We start from the raw sequence: 20,137 nt of genomic DNA on the forward strand, positions 1-20,137 counted from the left end.
TATATATATATATATATATATATATATATATATATATATATATATATAAAAGAGAGACCACCAGCAGCACCGAGATATCTCGTGAAAAGCTTGAAAGTGTATTGAACATTACATGAACATCTGACGTGTGCAAGTGGTAAAGCATATCTGGCTTGTGTTGGTGCAGAATAGATAGTGGTGTTGAATAGATAGTAATATAACATTGGTGGCCCCCATAGCCAGAGGAGTACAATGGGAATAAAGTAGAAATAAGAGACTGACCAGTTTGCACATGGAATTTTTTATTATCCTATATGTATTTTTTTTAATATCATCACATGAACACTGTCATAGATGCATTTTATGTAACACATGCATATACCATGTCTTAACTGGTTAATAGCACAACAGCACTTGTTTTTTAACATTAGTTGAAACAAATGTACAATATCATTAGCTGCATATTTTTGATGTACTGTGTATATCAATATCTGATCATTGTATAACACTGGACACTTTACAGCGCTTGGTCACTTTGTAACATTTCACAGCGCCTTTGCGCTAATTATTTGCAACAGTCACTTTATGGTATTGATGTAACTTCCCGTTGATGGGTTTATGGGTGTATATATATATATATATATATATATATATATATATATATATATATATATATATATATATAAGTTTGGGGTATATGCATGGTTGCCTTGAGAATGGTCCCTGTGTGGACCAAAACTTCACGTCGGCTGTTCATGTAATGTCCAATGCACTTACAAACTTTTCACAAGAGATCTTGGTGTTGCTGGTCTTTAAATATTTAAACTGTTTACCATGCCGATGCATCCAAGGCAAATTTTACAAGCGGAGTGCTGCCCACAGGGATATATGAATACATTGCAATGCTTTTCTGCTATTAAGCAGCCACCTAGTTGTGAAGTTATATAAACTGCAGGTTGCTTGCTGGGCTTTGCCACACCTGGCTTTACCTTAACCCTCAGTTATTGCATACCGGCTCAGGTTAGGGAAACAGGTTGCATTTGGTTTCTGACTTTGCCCTCCCCTGGAAAATCTTCTGCAGCCGCGCATGGTGGGAGCTGCATTGTGTGTGTGTGGCTGCTGCCTCTTTAAACAGGTCTTTTCCCCTCCCTCTCCCCTGTGCATTCTCCTTTCCAGTGAATAATGACGCCTCTCCCTGCTCTCCAGGCTGATCCCATGTGAGAAGCTCAGGCTGCTGCTGCTGCTGCTACTCGGGGACTGCTGCTGCTGCACTTGCTGGCTGCGCCAGGGAGCTGGGGGCATGGGCTGTTTACGTGAAGGAAGCCGAAACCCAGAAGGATAGAAGCCAGTTGAGACTCCCTGGTTTGTATCATACAGGAAAGCACAGCATCTGCAGCCCAGGCCCCCTGTTCCATCCCAGGAACCAGACCACACTAACCTCCTGCTACCAGGCTCTCCCATGTCAGCGCTGTGAGTCCACCCCCAGGCATGGACCTTTAAATAGGCAAGTCCCCTGTGCATCAGTCAGTGAGAGCATTCCAGGCACAGGCTGAGCCACGCACAAGCTGAGCTGAGCTGATGGACGAACCAAAGGGTAAGTGCAACAACACTGACTTTTTTATGATATAATAATATAAACTTCCCCATTAAACCTCTGGCATTTTAAGGGTTAAGCCTTGTCTGCATAGGGGGCCCTGGATCAGTAGGGGTCACCGTGGAGAAGACTTCATACAAAGTTTCCATTGAAAGAGCTCAGAAGATGTCAGGCTTGCCTGCTGTGTCCATCCGGCTTCTCGTTTACTTTACAGTTCACTTCACTGGGGAGATTCGCCTCAGTCTGTAGTGACATGTAGTAGAGAGTCAGTTCCTACAGTACCTGGGAAAGTTCTTGTCCCTTGGGAGTTTCTCACACAAACATTCTGAAAAAATGCTCTTTAACTCCCCGCCTACCTGATAGAATTGGTACCTTTGTGTCAGGTTCTCAATCTCAATCATGCTAAACGGTTCTTTGCCAGCACACGTTGTGTTACCGCTGCAGACAGAACACTTCTGCATATCATCCATTCTTCATTAGTGATGCAGGACCCTAGGGGGTCCCACAATTCCTACCCTCCAAACTATGCTATGGGCAAACTCCCTGTGTTACTGTCGGACACACTGGTGGAGGTCAGGATATTAAAAACTGGTGTTCTGATTTATGGCACAAGAATCTGGAGAAGGAATTTGCACAGGATATTATCATTATTGTAATTGTTTTGTTACAGCAGGGAGTATATTTATAAAGAAGTCGTTCATCTTTAAATTAACTATAACTTTAATATACCATTTGTAATTTATGACACTTTTTAGGTGTTTTTTTTAACATAAGCTCTTCGTCTTAGACTTTCAGCAGCGTTTTGGTAGTTTAGCTTTCAATTCACCTTAGTAACCCGGCAGTGGTTTAAATAACAAAGTGGAAGATGAATAGGAGAGGAATTAAAAGAAGTGATGAGCAAAATTTTTCTGACTCCAATGGGTGAAAAAAAATTGTCCAGCATCAAAAAATTTGTCACCCATAGACTTCAATGCATTTGGCGAATATTTTGCCGTTTGGGAATTTTGGCGAAGCAAAATAATCAGATTCGCCCATCATTAGTAATAAGCATTAAAATATTTTTTTTGCCTGCCAAAAAGGCAAAATAGGAAGGCAAGAAGAAAAACCTAAAAAGCATTAAGGCCAATGTAAAAGGTGCTAGTAATCCGACATTCTATAATTTCTTTAAAAGTCAAAATTTATGGGATAACCTTTTTCAAATATTTATGTCAGTCATACATGTTCTTAAAGAAAATTAGTAGTTCCAAAACAACAAAAGAGGCAACGAATAACAATAATGTTCCAAAGAGCTGACAGTCTATATATAAAGTGTATTTTAAATCATGTCATTAATACCAACCATGGAGGCTAAAATACTCAATTCCTTACAAAATGTATTAACTGCACTCCCCAGAGTCCTACAGAGAGATGAAGGCAGTCAATGCTTTGCAATGGATATAATGGCCCATTTAATCACTGTTCTAAAGCCTCATGCAGTCTGGGTGTCACTCTGTACTATCTGCCTTTTAGGCAGATTCGAGGAGATTAGTCGTCTGGCGACAGATCTCTTCTTTTTCGGGGCGACTAATCTCCCCAAACTGCCTCCCCTGCTTTACCCCTGGCACATGGAGCAATTACTTCGCCCAAAGTTTCCTCGTCAGGCAACTTCGGGCCGTTGTTTTGCATTTTAGGCAGGAAGGCAGGGGAGGCAGTTTGGGGAGATTAGTAGCACCGAAGAAGAGGAGATTTGTCGCCGGGCGACTTATCTCCCTGAATCTGCCTCTGTGCCCTGACCCTTAGAGACAACTTGCATAAGGGCAATAGCTCTTGGGGCACTTTGCTTCCCGCAGGTGGCAAAGTGCCTGAAAATACCTTTTCATTAAGGTGAATGGGAATCACTATGGGTAAAAAAAAATTCACATAATCATGCGAAAATGCAAACCAATGCACCGTAATCAGTCAGTGAGAGCAGGTGAAATCTATCAGTGACTCACAGCATGAGTCTGTTGGTTGCAGCCAAGAGGAAAACATTAGGTTGAAAGTGTCACAAATTGTTAAAAGGAACAGTAACATAAAAAAATGAAAGTTTTTTTAAAGGGGAACTATCATCAAAATGAAAATTTAATATAAGCTTCAGCATACTAAAATAAGAAACTTTCTAAATACAATCAATTAAAAATTCTGTACTCATTGGACTTCTATTAAAATCTTGCTATAATGGTGTCAGGTGCATGTTGTTTACCGTATGGAATGTCTATAATGTAATTAAAGGGAGCACCCACTCTCGCCAGTCTTCCTCTCTCTCTCTTTTCTTCTTCTAACTCCTTCTTCTGTTCTTTTCTCTGTGTTTCATGTTGTAATATGAAAATTCAATCAATAAAAACAATCTGATAAAATCTTGTTTGTTTATGTAAAACACAATAAAAATCTTGAAATTCAAAAAATTCGATACCGTTTCTGAAATAATCACGTTTATCTTCGCTATTCCTGGATTGGATTGAACTGTCAATGAATATCTGACACCCAACTCCTGCAAGAAGACAGAATGAAGAGCAACAGATGCTGAGAGAGAGAAAGAGAAGATAAACTTGATTATTTCAGAAATGATGCCGAATTTTTAATTGATTGTATTTAGAAAGTTTCTTATTTCAGTATGATGAAGCTTAACTTAAATTTTCATTTTCACAATAGTTCTCCTTTAAGTAATAAAATACAAAATGTAGTGTTGTCCTGCACTGGTAAAACTGGTGTGTTTGCTTCAGAAAAACTATTATAGTTTATATGAACAAGCTGCTGTGTAGCCATAGGGGCAGCCATTCAAGCACAAGACGAATAGTAGATAACAGATAAGCTATGTAGAATTGCATTGTATAATACAGGGCTTATCTGTTATCAGCTGTGTAACCTGTGCCTTTTCTCCTTTTTTAGCTTTGAATGGCTGCCCCCCATGGCTACACAGCAGCTTGTTTATAATACTATAACAGAGTTGCTGAAGCAAACAAACCAGTTTTACCAGTGCAGGGCAACAGTGCATTATATTTAATTAATTTAATACACTTTCATTTGTTGGTGTTACTGTTACTTTAAAGGAGAAACAAACCCCTTATTAAAAAAAACCTATCCCCCACCCCACATAGACCCCCCCTCCCTGCTCTCCCCCAGCCTAGTTGCTACCCAGAGCAAATGCCCCTAACTCATATTTACCCCTCATTGCAGATTCAGGGATAGGAGTTCACGGCAGCCATCTTTCGGGTCTTCGTGTTTTCTTCTGGCGCTTCTGCAATTTACGTCCATTTCGGTGCATGCACAGTTGTTGCAAACCATGAAAATGCTCCAACTGCGAATGCGCCGCTCACCGGTCTCATTCTCAGATTACCGAAGACCCGAAGATGGCGGCCATGAACTCCGATCCCTGAATCTGCTACGAAGGGTTAAGTAAAAAGTTATCACAATAGAACAAACTAAGTAAATAATCAAGGCATTTGTTGGAAAGCTCTCTCCAACAATGCTTCAAAAGTTTTTATTCAGTTTATGCCATGTTAGCTCAGTTAAGGTCAGGCCATAAAATCAGAGCTAGATTTCCATCTGATGCTTCCCTCCTGCTCCAGATAAAGTAGTCAGACAAGGCTTCCACCTTGGTTTGATATGTTTGACTAGAACTTAGAATAAGGCTTCCATCCTGAGCTCTTTGCCACATGGGACTGCCTCCTGTGTCAAAGAATTAAAAATGAAAGTCTTGTCTGCTTATCCCAAGTTTCAGCCGTAATATTTGTACCAGTTGTCGGAACTCATTGAGGGTACCGGATAAAGACACCTTTTGTGGAGTTTTTTGGGAGCAAAACTCATTGTCAAGCTGCCATAGCATGTCAAAGTAAACCCAATATGGTGGTCCTAACCATTTATCTCCAGTCAAACTTTAATTAGACTGGCACCTCCCTGCATGGTTGCCTTCCTTAGGAAAATGTCTCACAGACATGACCCTCTCCGTTATATAGGGGGAAAGATTGGAAGTATCAATACCCATTTTAAAGGCATAAGACCTTCAATAAAGGGAAGGGTGTGGAGGTTCTACAACCACATGAACATTTGGCCATTCTTCATATGTTCCCAATAAAGGGAGGAATGGGCATGGAGTTTGCTGCTGTGTAACATAAAAATGTGCAGCAGAGGAATTAAAGAAAGTAAAAACTTGCTGGTAGTGCCTTTACCCAGACCACACGTGGCCTGTGGTTTTAAAGGTAAAGGTTTTTCTTTTCTAGGATCATAACTTAAGGCAACTAAGCTCCAGTTAGATAGTTTTGCCATCAGTATGGCTTTATCTTAGCTATCATCCTAGTATGTACTCTCATTAAAAAACAAATCTGTCAACGAAGGCTTGTTAATGTAAATAGGACACTCTGGGGAATGGCATTCCAATACTTCAGCACTTTTCGGATACCGGGTAACCAGATAATACAGGAAAAATTTCCTGACATTCCCTTCATTTTCTCTTCATGGTGCAGAAGTTAGCTACTCAGCAACAAACAGAGAGCTGCTTTATAAAGCATGATATTATCCCCAAGCCTGTCGGAGTGACTTGTAAGGATAGAATGGGGGAGGGCTGCCCATCTATTGCTGTAAGTGATGTTTATCATTTTACTGAACAGAATGACCTTGCTCGGCAGTGGAAGTTTGAACTGAAAGGCAGTCTTGTTGCTGTGGCAATTCTCAATAAAGAAATAGTAATGCTAAAATACTTTTGGGGTAGAAATGTTGTACAGTAACACATACTAGATAGAATTCCTGCTCTTTCAAAGCAGGTTGAGGGGAAAATATTCCAGGCTTTGGCATCTTGGCCTGGTAATGAGTTGCTATCCTTCACTAGGGGTAAACTAAAATATTTAGATACAACAGCATTTTGCAGCCCTAGAGCCTTAGAAAACTGCCAGCACAGGTGTGCTCTTATAAGGGAGCAACAGCCATGCAGTCTTTCTATTCTCTGTCTATTGCACTTGGTCATCTTTAGTCCACATGAGCTTATTATTATGTGCCTATATCAGTGCTGCCTAACTGTTTCTATATAGGAGAGCCGTTGGTCACTATATAACATGTTTGTGGACCCTAAAATAATAAAAGGATAATATCATACAAAAAGGTCTATCGCAGTCTGGGTTACATACTAATGTGCAACTGGGCAGCCCTGGCCTTGATGCTTATGTATACAGTCTAAGGCCCAGCTCAAGGGAAAAAGAACTGACATCCGTAGACATTAGAGTCTGTCTCTCATAGCAACTCAAAGGACAGACGCAGTGGGTGTTCAATTGGTCACATTGCCCCAATTTTATATACATGTGTATGTTTATGCAATGACACAGCAGTTAGGTCTTCTTAATTTTGTTCATTCCTAAACAAACTAAACACAGGGCAGTTAAACCACTCTCTTTCCACTATAGCAGAATGCTGTACACCCCTGGGGACAACAAGGCCAGAAACAGGTTACTGACCAGTTAGTGTTAGGGCATTGATCACAACTAGTAGCTTGTCAGCAACATGTTGCTCTCCAACCCCTTGTATGTTGCTCTCAGTGCTCTCAAACCAGGTGATTATTTTTGAATTCCAGGCTTGGAAGCAAGTTTTAATTGCATAAAAACGAAGTATAGTGCCAAGCAGAGCCTCCTGTAGGCTGCCAGTCCACATTGGGGCTACCAAATAGCCAATCACAGCCACCTTTTTCATGCTTGTGTTTCTCCCCAACTCTTTTTACATTTGAATGTGGCTCCCGGGTAAAAAAGTTTGGGGACCCCTGTGTTAGGGGGTCATTGTTGTGTGCCTACAAGGGCAAACAGTGCCCTGCAGGTTAAGTCATATCATATAAGGAAACTTACTCTACGGGGCACATTTACTTAGCTCGAGTAAAGGATTAGAATGAAAAATACTTCGAATTTCAAAGTTATTTTTTTGGCTACTTCGACCATCAAATTGGCTACTTCAACCTTCGACTTCGAATCAAACTATTCAAACTAAAAATCGTTTGACTATTCGACCATTCGATAGTCGAAGTACTGTCTCTTTAAAAAAAACTTCAACTACCTACTTTGCCACCTAAAACCTACCGAGCACCAATGTTAGCCTATGGGGACCTTCCCCATAGGCTTTCTAAGTAATTTCTGATCGAAGGAAAATCGTTCGATCGATGGATTAAAATCCTTCGAATTGACGAAACGATTTTTCCTTCGATAGTTCGATCAAAGTAAATGCGGTAAATCCTTCAACTTCGATATTCGAAGTCGAAGGACTTTACTTTGATGGTCGAATATCGATGATTAATTAACCCTCGATATTCGACCCATAGTAAATGTGCCCCTACATGTATGTTTGTGTTTCCTGCAGAATGACATGCTAGGAATAGATATGTTTGATAATAAATCCCTATTTATTATACAATAATTCTGTTAAGCACACTACTGCACAATGTGTTTGGATGTTTATCCACATCTTAACTTATTTAGGAACTCTATCAGGTACACTTGCAGCTTTTTTGCCAGAAATCTCTCTTTTCCAAGGACAGTGCCAATCTGCAATGTCTTATGAACAGAGGTCAATGTTTACCCCATTTTAGTAACCCATAACATCCACTCTGCATAAACACTGCTCCCCGATATACCACCTGCTTGACATACACAGTTGCCTTATAACAAGGATGATTACTTTACTTAGTTCCAGAAAATCAATTAAGGTGGGTGACGGTATACAGAGGTACTTTAGCTTTGATTGGCCATTTGGAGCAAGACTAGGAGATGTACAATTGGCTATTATGTGTAGATTAATGTAGCAGTGTTAAAGATGCACTTTTGTGTTGAATTGGGAGCAAAAACATCCCCATATCCATAGGACCAAACAGGTACAGTAATTACACATCAGACAAGAAGGTCTATATCCTCAGTCAGCTGCACCACCCATCTTACATAGTTACATAGTTAAATTGGGTTGAAAAAAGACAAAGTCCATCAAGTTCAACCCCTCCAAATGCAAACCCAGCATCCATACACACACCCCTCCCTACTTTTAATTAAATTCTATATACCCATATCTATACTAACTATAGAGCTTAGTATCAGAATAGCCTTTGATATTATGTCTGTCCAAAAAATCATCCAAGCCATTCTTAAAGGCATTAACTGAATCAGCATCACAACATCACCCGGCAGTGCATTCCACAACCTCACTGTCCTCACTGTGAAGAACCACCTACGTTGCTTCAAATGAAAGTTCTTTTCCTCTAGTCTGAAGGGGTGGCCTCTGGTACGGTGATCCACTTTATGCCGACTGAGGATATAGACCTTCTTGTCTGATGTGGAATTACTGTACCTGTTTGTTCCTATGGATATGGGGATGTTTTTGCTCCCAATTCAACACAAAAGTGCATCTTTAACACTGCTACATTAATCTACACATAATAGCCAATTGTACATCTCATAGTCTTGCTCCAAATGGCCAATCAAAGCTAAAGTACCTAAAGAGGTTGGTCATTTAAGGAAACTCCCAACACACTGCCATTTAGTGTATAACTTGCATTTATATTATCTTTACCAAAGTGCATAACCTGCATTTATCAACATTGAACCTCATTTTCCAGTTTGCTGCTTAGTTTTCCAACTTAGACAAATCACTCTGCAAAGTGGCAGCATCCTGCATGGAACCTATAGTTCTGCACAATTTAGTATCATCTGCAAAAATAGAAACAGTACTTTCAATGCCCACCTCCAGGTCATTAATAAACAAGTTGAAAATCAAGGGACCTAGTACAGAGCCCTGCGGTACTCCACTAACAACACTGGTCCAATTAGAAATTGTTCCATTTACCACCACTCTTTGTAGTCTATCTTTTAGCCAGTTCTCTATCCAGGTACAAATACTATGTTCCAGGCCAACATTACCTTTTGTGTGGCACTGTATCAAATGCTTTAGCAAAATCTAAGTAAATCACATCCACTGCCATCCCAGAATCGAGGTCTTTACTTACCTTCTCATAAAAAGAAATTAAGTTAGTCTGGCAAGATCTATTACGCATAAAACCATGCTGGCACAAACTCATAGTATTATCTGATCATTTTCTCTGTATAGTGCTGTCAAATTCCAGGCCTCCTTGTTTGGTAGCTGGTCAGATAGGCTGATGTTTACATGTATAGGAGGCTTAAAGAGCATCCAACCCCAAAAAAATCAATTGATGCATCCAACCACAAAAAAGTAAATGGATGTTTTCAGTGGTTTGGTCTGATAGTGTGTTTATTTGTTTCTGACATTAGCAATTTACAACAGTTTTAGAGTGGCCCTAACTCTATCTATGAACTTTCTGTAGAGTCAGTTAACCCTAGGGTTGCTGTGTATTACTTTCAGAGAGATCTGTTAAGCCAAAATCCTGGTATTAGTATATGTAAATTGCAGAAAGTTCTTATAGGCTCACTCTGAGTACTTGAAATCAATTAAGTGTTTTGGGTTTAAAGCTCCTTTATTACATATATATCCTAGGCACATCTCTGCCACCACTGGACATGAAAATGCATTAATACGTAATTGAGCTGGTATTTTTATTCATGTTTATCAAGTTTGCTATAAATGCATTTTGGTTTTCAGAAAAACATTTGGATATTATGGCTGTTGAGGCTGCTGGTTTTTATTTACAGTATGTGTGCTATGTTTTAGTTTTAAGGTGCATTCTTGCTATTTCAAGTCCGTTTGACAAACAGAGTACAGCATCTAATCCAAGCTATAAGCAAGGAATTTCATGTGTTGTGTGCACGTCATATTACTCCTTGTTAAATTTGTTTCTTATGGCGCAACTGATTTAAAGACACAGGAAAGGGGAAGTAACTGCTCTTGCATTCTTTTGTTTCCTTGAGAGTCCCGAATAGCAGTGAACAACTTCATGACCTGAAAATGGGAACTGAAAAAGAATGACTTTCCAGTCTCCGTAAAGCAATTAGCTGAAACGTTTCTTAAAGCGATAGTTGTGTTAACCTCTTATGTGCCATAGAATCCAAACCCGTAGAGTGTATGTTTCTGGGCTTCGCTTTGAACAAAGTTGTCTGTAAACATACAGGGTGGACAGATCAAAACAGCCTAGCACACATATGGTTAAACGATAACGTGTCTTTTAAAGGCCCTGCTCTGCTTCAAATGACCAAAAGAACTGTAAAACCTATTTGTTAAAGCCTCCAGTAGTTTATTCCTACATGACAAGGATAAAGGTGGCCATAGATGTTAGAATTACGATCTTTCCTGGAAAAAATATTTCCAGGAAAGATTGTTTCTTTCAATACACACGTGTAAAGCTGAATCATCAGAAATACAGGTAAAAAAATAGAATTATATCTGTATCTGACGATTGAGCATTAACAATGGCCGATGTTCGGGTGTCTTCAAAGGCACCCGATCAAAATTATCTGGCCAGCCAAGTCTTCTGCCGATATCGGTCGGATCGTCTCCCACCTTACATGCACCGAATATCGTATGAAAATTCGTTTTGTATGATATTATCTGTGCATCTATGGCCGCCTTTAGAGTGCAGTCTAACTAAGGAACGTAACTCTAAGCATCAGCTTTCCCATGTCAGCAGAGAGACAATGATGCAGTGTTGCCATTAAGAACCTTATTTCAAACTTTTTTTCTGGTTTAAACTGCATTAAACACTTTAGAAAGGCAGAGAATTGTTTTTTCTGTCCCTAAAGAAAGACAGTTAACCTATATGTTCCTTAGTGTGGAAGGTACAAAAAGCTACCACAGTGGAGCACAGTTAGAAAAGCCCATGTGATTAATTAATGTAACACCCACAGTCAGGTTATGCTGCAACATTTGTCTGTGGTTACCACATCTCCTCTTTAAAATCACTGACACTCAGCACAGTTAAACAGCAGTGAACTTAGAAGCACTTCATTCAGACAGTCGTGCAGCAGTAATGAATTGCTAATTAACCAAAGAGATTGTGAATCTAATGAGTGTGGTTTCATGGGGTGAGGTGGCACTCATAGAATTAGGTGCAGCTTTGATACAAATGACTCAGGTTCATGTTTCATCTGTTTGACGCAGAAGGAAATCTCAGCATACTCGTAGGTGTGCGTGAAGCCTTCACGTCTATGATTTATAAGGAAAAGTGTTGCTCATGGGAAATCTGGTCTTACAGAAACCAGAGCAGGAAGCAAAGCAAAAAAAACAACATATTGATTTTTACTTAAAATTCATTTCTTTTCTTACATCATATTCCCATGGGCATTTTCCTTTGTGAGTTTATGATAATAGGCTTGTCCAGGAAGAATATCACCCATGGTTGTGTCAAGGCACCAGTCATGCATAAATACTTATCCTGAGCACTAAACCCATACCCTTGAATAGACACACCAAGAGTCCAAAAAAGGCCACAACTATATTAACACAATGGTTAAAGGGATACTGTCATGGGAAAAAAAAATATTTTCAAAATGAATCAGTTAATAGTGCTGCTCCAGTAGAATTTTGCACTGAAATCCATTTCTCAAAAGACCAAACAGATTTTTCTATATTCAATTTTGAAATCTGACATGGGGCTAGACATTTTGTCAGTTACCCAGCTGCCCCAAGTCATGTGACTTGTGCTCTGATAAACTTCAATCACTTTACTGCTGTACTGCAAGTTAGAGTGATATCACCCCCTACCCTTTTTCCCCACAGAAGCCAAACAAAAGAACAATGGGAAGGTAACCAGATAGCAGCTCCCTAACACAAGATAACAGCTGCCTGGTAGATCTAAGAACAGCACTCAATAGTAAAAACCCATGTCCCACTGAGACACATTCAGTTACATTGAGAAGGAAAAACAGCAGCCTGCCAGAAAGCATTTCTCTCCTAAAGTGCAGGCACAAGTCACATGACTGGGGGCAGCTGGGAAATTGACAAAATGTCTAGCCCCATGTCAGATTTCAAAATTGAATATAAAAAAATCTGTTTGCTCTTTTGAGAAATGGATTTCAGTGCAGAATTCTGCTGGAGTAGCACTATTAAATGATGTGTTTTGAAAAAAACATGTTTTCTGATGACAGGATCCCTTTAAGATAAACAGTAAAATGCAAGTTCAAAAAACACTATCAAGGACAATAGCAACATTGGAATGCTTGTTAAGATCTCCACGGAAATGAACGGGCCACCCACCATGTCAGCCAGGCAGCACATGGTTGCCAGATTAGTAGAAAATTCAGGGATGTGACTAATAATTAGTAATCTATCTGGATATTCTAGATTTGGGCCTGAATTTTAAACTGATCTGGTAACTTTAACCCAGTGCTGTGGCCAAGCAAAAGCAAAGTAATTTTGAAAAACCTAGCTACCTCCTGGGACCAATGCCCAACTTCACACCAAACTGCTACTTAATAGAGGAAATAGCAGCCGCCTCCCAAGTCTGGTAGATTATCGGTGACTGGCACTAACCAATCCTAGCAAGAGTGATTATGACAGAAACCCTGCAGTGCCTAACAAGAACGAGGGTGGGATGCTGCTTCCTGTTGCCAAAACTGGACTGGGACCCTTATTTGTCACTACCCTCTTTTTTGCCCCTGTCCTCTCATTCTCTTTTATTTATGGCCTTTGGGGAGCACTTATCAATGAAAAGTTAAAGATACTTGCAATAAAAGGTGCAATTTGCACTTCACAGTCGTGCCTAATGACAAAGGGAAACCCTGGAGCTATGGCTTGTTTGGAAGTGGCAGCAATTTCTTGGTTCCTACAGCAGCCTGCATTAATGAATGCACATGCCACTCACATACTGTATGCCTGAAATTATGCCAAATGGCCAATTTTCAGTGCAATTGCTTCTGATGGGCTTTGAGTAGGGCCGGATTTACATAGCGGGCGCCCCTAGGCCCACTGCCGTTTGTCCCCTCTGTCCCCTACCCTTTATTCATGCAAATTTTCACTGAGATTGTATCTCCTGCGCATCCCCAGTGTTTTTGAACCAATGTGGGTGTGGTTGAGCAGCATGCCGCCCCCCTAAAATCCTGCCACCCTAGGCCCGGGCCTAGGTGGCCTTCCCACAAATCTGGGCCTGGCTTTGAGGTTTTCAACACCCGGCAGGCACAATTTTAAGAAAAGGCCAAAATTGTATCAGGCACAAGTCTCCCTGTTGACAGCAGCAATGCTGGCATTTCTGGGGAAAAATGCTGCATTGAGGGGTGGGAAACATGTACATGATTCCTATTGTTTTTTATACCAAAGTCAGTCTAGATATGACTTTTTAACACAGCAAGATTTAACAAAATCTCCACACAAAGCTGTGGCAGAATTGGACAGAAGGTTACAAAGTGTTTAAGAGGTTTGTGCAATCACATACTGTAGAGCAGTGAGAGAAAAATGCACCTTCCACTTAATAGAACATGTTTGTTTCTAATGACCTATGAAGAGTCACAGAGATGTATCATGTTTTCAAGTCATATTTACAGTACAGAATTGCAGTGTGTGTGTTTAGGGGGATGCAGCTAAACTGCCGGTAAACAGTTCCAGGATCACAGTTTCATAGATACCAACTCCGGCTGTACATGAGAAGTTGCACAGCAGCCTTGTGCACCAAACAAGCATATATTTTTAGGGGCATTAGCTGCTTATAACACATTTTGTACATAATTCAGATTTCAGTGGCAGCCCGTGCCAGTTCTCTGTTCAGCGGCAAAGCTAAACAAGGTAAAATCATTAGGTAAACATAGTCATCTTACTCAGGCGAGGGATAAGTGGGAAATAAAGCAGGTGTGCATACAATTCCAGGTATCTTCTCCAGCTCCCACAGTTTGAGAGATGGACATTATAGTAAATAAATAAACCAATGACAGGAATAATTTCCCTTTATTTAAAGGACGCATTTAACTAAACTATATTTTTGTCACATTTACAGTTTGGGGGGCTACTGACATTCTGCGTGCTTTTACACTCCATTGCATGTCGCTCAGAAAAGATACTCCCCACAACAACATTCTCAGCTATGTTGCCAGGGTTGGTAGTATTGTGTGGCCCACAATACTACCAACCCTGGCAACATGTGGCATACCTAGCAGGCGAATAGCGAGTGACTATTGTATTTGGCAGCATTAGCCCTGGTGGTTGGAGTAGTGAATAATTGGACTTAGTGAGAGTGGGTGAGTTGGGAGGTTGTTTGTGTGTGTTTTGTCTGTGATTCTTTATACAGGTAGGTATGGGGCCTGTTATCCAGAATGCTCGGGACCTGGGGTTTTCCGGACAATGGATCTTTCCGTAATTTGGGGCTTTGTGCCTTAAGTCTACTAGAAATTCATTTAAACATTAAATAAACCCAATAGGCTGGTTTTGCTTCCAATAAGGATTAATTATATCTTAGCTTAGATCAAGTACAAGCTACTGTTTTATTATTAGAGAGAAAAAGGAAATCATTTTTAAAAATTTGGATTATTTGGATAAAATGGAGTCTATGGGAGACGGCCATTCCTAATTCGGAGCATTCTGGATATCGGGTTTCCGGATAAGGGATCCTATACCTGTACAACAAAAATCTCTTCTATTTTTTAACTACATAGGTACAATTTTACATAGATATTTGTTCCATTTATAGTTAACTCCCAGTCTGACAAACTACCATACAAACACTAGTAACACACTGTTCATTAATGACTGCCAGGCTGAGTAGAGTGAAATCTTTGTCATCTGTGTCATATTAATAGATCTGATGTATAGATGCCATGTTATCCCATGTGTCACCCACTTTAATTACACTTTGGGAGGAAAAGGAAGTGAGGCACACATCATCATCATTATCATCATCACATTAAGATAACCACAAATTGTTATCTTTCAAATCACTGGGGATTTTAGTCCTGGTGCGTGTGAGGAATTTCAGCCACACCTGATGTAAAAAGGAATTATGTAGCATATCTGAAACTTTCTCCATCATGTAGGCAATGATGTATGATATAGAGCAGGGGTCTCCAACCTTTTTTTACCCTTGAACAACACAAGCATGAAAAAAAGTCTCTTGGGTATCAAATAAGGTCTGTGATTGGCTATTTGGTAGCCCCTACTATATGTGGACTGGTAGTCTACATAAGGCTCTGTTTGACAGTACATCTGGGTTTTATGCAACCAAATCTTGCCTCCAGGCCTAAAATTTAAAAATAAGTATATTTTGAGGCCACGGAGAGCAACATCCAAGGGGTTGGTGAGCAACATGTTGCTCGTGAGCTACTGGTTGGGGACCACTGATATAGAGGGCCCCTAACTTCAATTAGGGCTTAGAATGATTATTTACTTTTGAAAATGACACTTTCATCGGAGCTTCTCATAGGTCCTCTCTGGCATATCTGAATATCCTGAGAAGGGGAATAGTTGGCTTGTGCTAACAAAGTTTATTTGGGAAAGTATAAGCCATTAAACCATAACTTTGTCAGTGTCAGGTCTATCCCTAACATACCCCTATGCATGTTTTATCCTTAGTATCCTTCATTTTCTGGCTACACCCAGGGCAGCCCTGTCCTGGCAACTGTACAACCCCTCCAAATTACAATCCCCTTAACACCTAGCCTCATCTATTAAAGTGGCCTAATTTGTCCCCAGTTAGGGCCCCTTGTTTCTCCACCAGTCTGTGTGTGCAGGATATCAGACAAAAGTCAGGTGCTTGACCCACATCTGCTTTGTTGCTGTAGCAATGCAGAAGGTGAGTGAATTAGGAAGGGTGGCCAGCAAGACTTTTGAATTAATTATAGGTTAAAGAGTTGGGTTTGAGCATGTTGTACAGATTTTTGTTTTTAGATTCATAAGCAATTTAATTGGACCCTCTTCTGCTCTGGTTGGACTGCATTAAATAAATGTATCCAGAACTAACACTATCTTTATACAGCCTGACCTTCCTCCCCTGATTTCATACTTGTCTGAACAACGCTGGTGAGCACACACCCTTTTACACCCTGTGATATTTATATCTGATTTGTGTATATATGTCTTGATTATATATTCCAGGAAACACTAGTACTGGGTGGCATATGGGTACTGCTTATTACTGCAATTGAAGTTCAATTACATCCATGACACGCAGACCTAAGACCACACAGAAGTAAAATAGTATCATATCTTGTTTTCATGCAATTTGTTTGCGTGTTTTCTATTTATTAATATTTTGAAGGTAAAAGTAATCTAAGCAGCATTGCAATTGGCCTTTGTAGCTCTAGCCAGTAGAGTCATATCTCCCAAAATGGCATCATCACACTCCAGCTAGTTGCCAAATTTAGTATTGAAGCCTGCTGTGACCAACTGTTATTAGAAGTCTATGGCTTTGGTTGCTTTTATGGGAGATTTTGGCGTTGATGCGGTCCTGCAATCCAACAAAGCCCGTTTACCCTTTGTTATGATAAGCCCAATATCAGGGAGAGATCCGCTTGTTTGGCGACATCGCCAAATGAGCGGATCTCTCAGCGTATGGCCACCATTAGAATGGATGGTGTAAAATACATGTACAAGTACTGCAAAAGATATTACCTAAAACTAGCCATACAGAAGGTAATAAAAGCTGCCAACTATGTCCATCCACAGCAAATTGCCAGCATATTAGCCAGTGTATGGAACACTTCATACAGTTTGCATGACCAACATCTGGCCAAATATTGGGCAGGTATCTATTGGGACGGTTTCAAAATCCTGGCGAGAATCACATCTAGGTGTTGCTGAAGGCCTCTCTACACAGGCCCCATTATGACAACATTGTTGACAAAGAAGTCAAACAATTGGATCATCCAGGGACCCAGTATGTGGGTGGCAAAAAGGGTTAAGATCCACTAGGTAAGGTTAAAGTGTATGGCCAACTTAAACCTTCTTACAAATCTGAGAGGGACAATGGTTCCAAATACACGACTGGAATAGCAACAAAAAGGTGAATGTTATGCTGCAAAAGGTGGCTCCAAAATGTGGGTGCTGAACCCCTTTGCAAAAAGCATATTTCAGGTTATGTTACTTTACTTGTTTCCTAAGATACATTTCACCTCTTTTGAAATAAAAGTACCACAAAGAACACAATTTCAGTTTAGAATTTGTATTTCAGTAAAATAAGAGAAGGGGTCGACGGGATGAATACTATTGCAAGGCATTATATGTCATTACTTGTAAAAAGGGAACTTTGTAGAAAATTGAAGGAAGTCAGTGTGGTGTAACTGTCCATTTTTCTTTCTTCAGCTATAAATACTTTGCGCACTATGCAGATTATTATAAATATATTTTTAAAGTGTCAACATATTGTGCAGCGCCATAAAATAAATGTGTTTATACATACAAGAACATACAAAATGACATACATAATGACCAGTAACCAATACAAAGGGGGACCGTTTTTTTTTTTTTTTTACATTTTAGTAGATGGGGCCAATGTATATTTAAAACATTGACATTGCTGGTTTCCTTTGAGACTCGGTATAGACTACCCTTTAGTTTGTCACGGATGGTGATGCTTGTGGTCTCTAGCATGTGCAGCATATTAACCACAATGGCTCTGCAGATTTTAGAAAATGTATAAATGTCTAATCCAAGTCACACAATACAACATCTATTTTCTCCAAACCTTACATTCAGAAATGTGTATCAATAATTGACCACAAAGGAACTTGATATGCAGAATATACTTTTCTCTGATTCTGTACCATATCCACCTGTGGAATGTAAATTTATATTTGCCTGAATGTTTTGTCATCTGATTTCCAGATGTAGTTTTGTGTGACTTTGTTGCCCAGTAAAAATTCTGCAAAAATAGTCATTGCTGTGCCACACCCTACCATAAAAATTCATGTATAACAGTCTAGCTCATAGCAGTGAAATTGTATAATGTAACTTTGCTTGGGATCATTTTTGGGTGACTGGTGAATGAACTTTAGCAAGTGAGATTGGTATTTTTATGATTTAGGAAATAATATATTAGAATCTGGTTGGATTATATTTTGAAGGGGAAGTTGTATACTATTTATTAGTGGATTTTTTGTTTTTTCAATAAATATGGTGCTTGATGCGTTCTGGAATCTGGTGTGCACAAGGAATGCACTGGGTTCTGGTACAATCCTCCCATTAGGGAAGGAGCTGTGGACTGATGAAGCGTCCCACTCACCTGCGGAGAGACATCTCAGTATGTAATTGCTTAGAATGGAGACTGAGTACCTGAGCATAGCTGTGGTCATGCAGCCCAAGAACCAAGAGTCCACATAAAATTTACTTTGAGAGCTTAACTATGGCCACACGGACCTGAGAACTGTAGGCAAATAGTATCTTTTTCATACATACAAGGGTTTTCTTCATCCAGGTCAGGATATACAGAATCGAGTAATGATAAGGCTAAAGAAACCAGCTCTACTGAGTGAAAATGTTTCACTGATGTTCACAACCTAAAGGTCTGATGCTCTAGGACCAGCCTTTTCTCAAATCCAGACTTTGTAGTTTCCCTTTACTGGATATTATTTGTAGGGATGCACCGAATCCACTATTTGGGATTTGCCGAATCCCTGAATCCTTTATGAAAGATTCGGCCTAATGCCGAATCCTAATTTACATATGCAAATTAGGGACGGCAAACGAAAAAGGCTGAACATTTTTTTAATTTCCTTGTTTTTGTGATGAAAACTCACATGATTTCCCTCCCTGCCCATAATTTACATATACTAATTAGGATTCGGATTCGGTTCGGCCAGACACAAATATTCGCCTGAATTCCAAATCCTGCTGAAAAAGGCTGAATCCTGGTTGAATTCTGAACCGAATCATGGATTCGGTGCATCCCTAATTATTTGCGCACACAGGCATAATCTACAGATAAGAAAACATGATTTTGATAACACTTTCACTTTTCTCAGCTTACCATAACAACAAATGAATCAAGAAAAAGGGGAAATCTGTCATTAGCAAGGAACTTTGCCCCCTTGAACTCGCTTCCTAAGATATGGTATGTGGGTATATGCCAATAATGGCAATAATGGCAAGGAAAGTTAAAGAGGATATCCAGCAATTACTAGGGTTTCAAAGTTTTATTTACACAGCAGTGCTGTCTTGTCCTGTCTAGGAGGAAAATACAGAAAGTGCCTGTTATTTATGTGTCTAGTGTTAGCTCCTCTGTTGCAGGACTCACCATGTGACCACACTCAAAAAAAGGAAGAGAACACTGGAGACAGCATTTATTGTAGGCCAGAGATTTCTTATTTTCTGGTATTTGTTAATGTGTTATTGTTTGATATTTGTTAATTAAAAGGCAGTACCTAAATTCATGTTTGGGCTATAAAGCTAATTCTCTGATTTAATTTGAGGCCCATGAGAAAAATGTTAACAATGTTATAGGCCAAATAAAAAACTTGAGTTTACTTAATTAAATGTTTTATAAAATTAAAAAATAATAAAATCAAAGCCCAATCTGCAAAGGGTCTATCTAGGTACTACAACATTTTAATATGCCCCCCTAGGTTTTCTGGGTAACAGATCTTTCCTTAATTTGGATCATTCCTAAAGTCTACTAGGAATTAAATTAAACCATTAGACTGGTTTTGCCTCCAGTTAGGATGAATTATATCTTAGATACTTGTAGGATCAATTACAATGTACCGT

The 20,137-nt window shown here is 39.6% G+C and overlaps 1 protein-coding gene across 1 annotated transcript in view; it reads left to right on the forward strand.

The window, feature by feature from the left end:
- The first annotated feature begins 1,101 nt into the window (after positions 1–1,101).
- The window catches only part of entpd1.S (ectonucleoside triphosphate diphosphohydrolase 1 S homeolog), a 70,664-nt gene continuing 51,628 nt past the window's right edge, over positions 1,102–20,137 (forward strand). The window contains exon 1 of the mRNA XM_018227510.2: positions 1,102–1,573. Coding sequence (XP_018082999.1) covers positions 1,558–1,573 — 16 coding nt within the window. The 5' untranslated portion in view covers positions 1,102–1,557. The remainder of the gene's footprint in view (positions 1,574–20,137) is intronic.

Source organism: Xenopus laevis, chromosome 7S (assembly GCF_017654675.1).
Source record: "Xenopus laevis strain J_2021 chromosome 7S, Xenopus_laevis_v10.1, whole genome shotgun sequence".
Lineage (NCBI taxonomy): Eukaryota > Metazoa > Chordata > Amphibia > Anura > Pipidae > Xenopus > Xenopus laevis.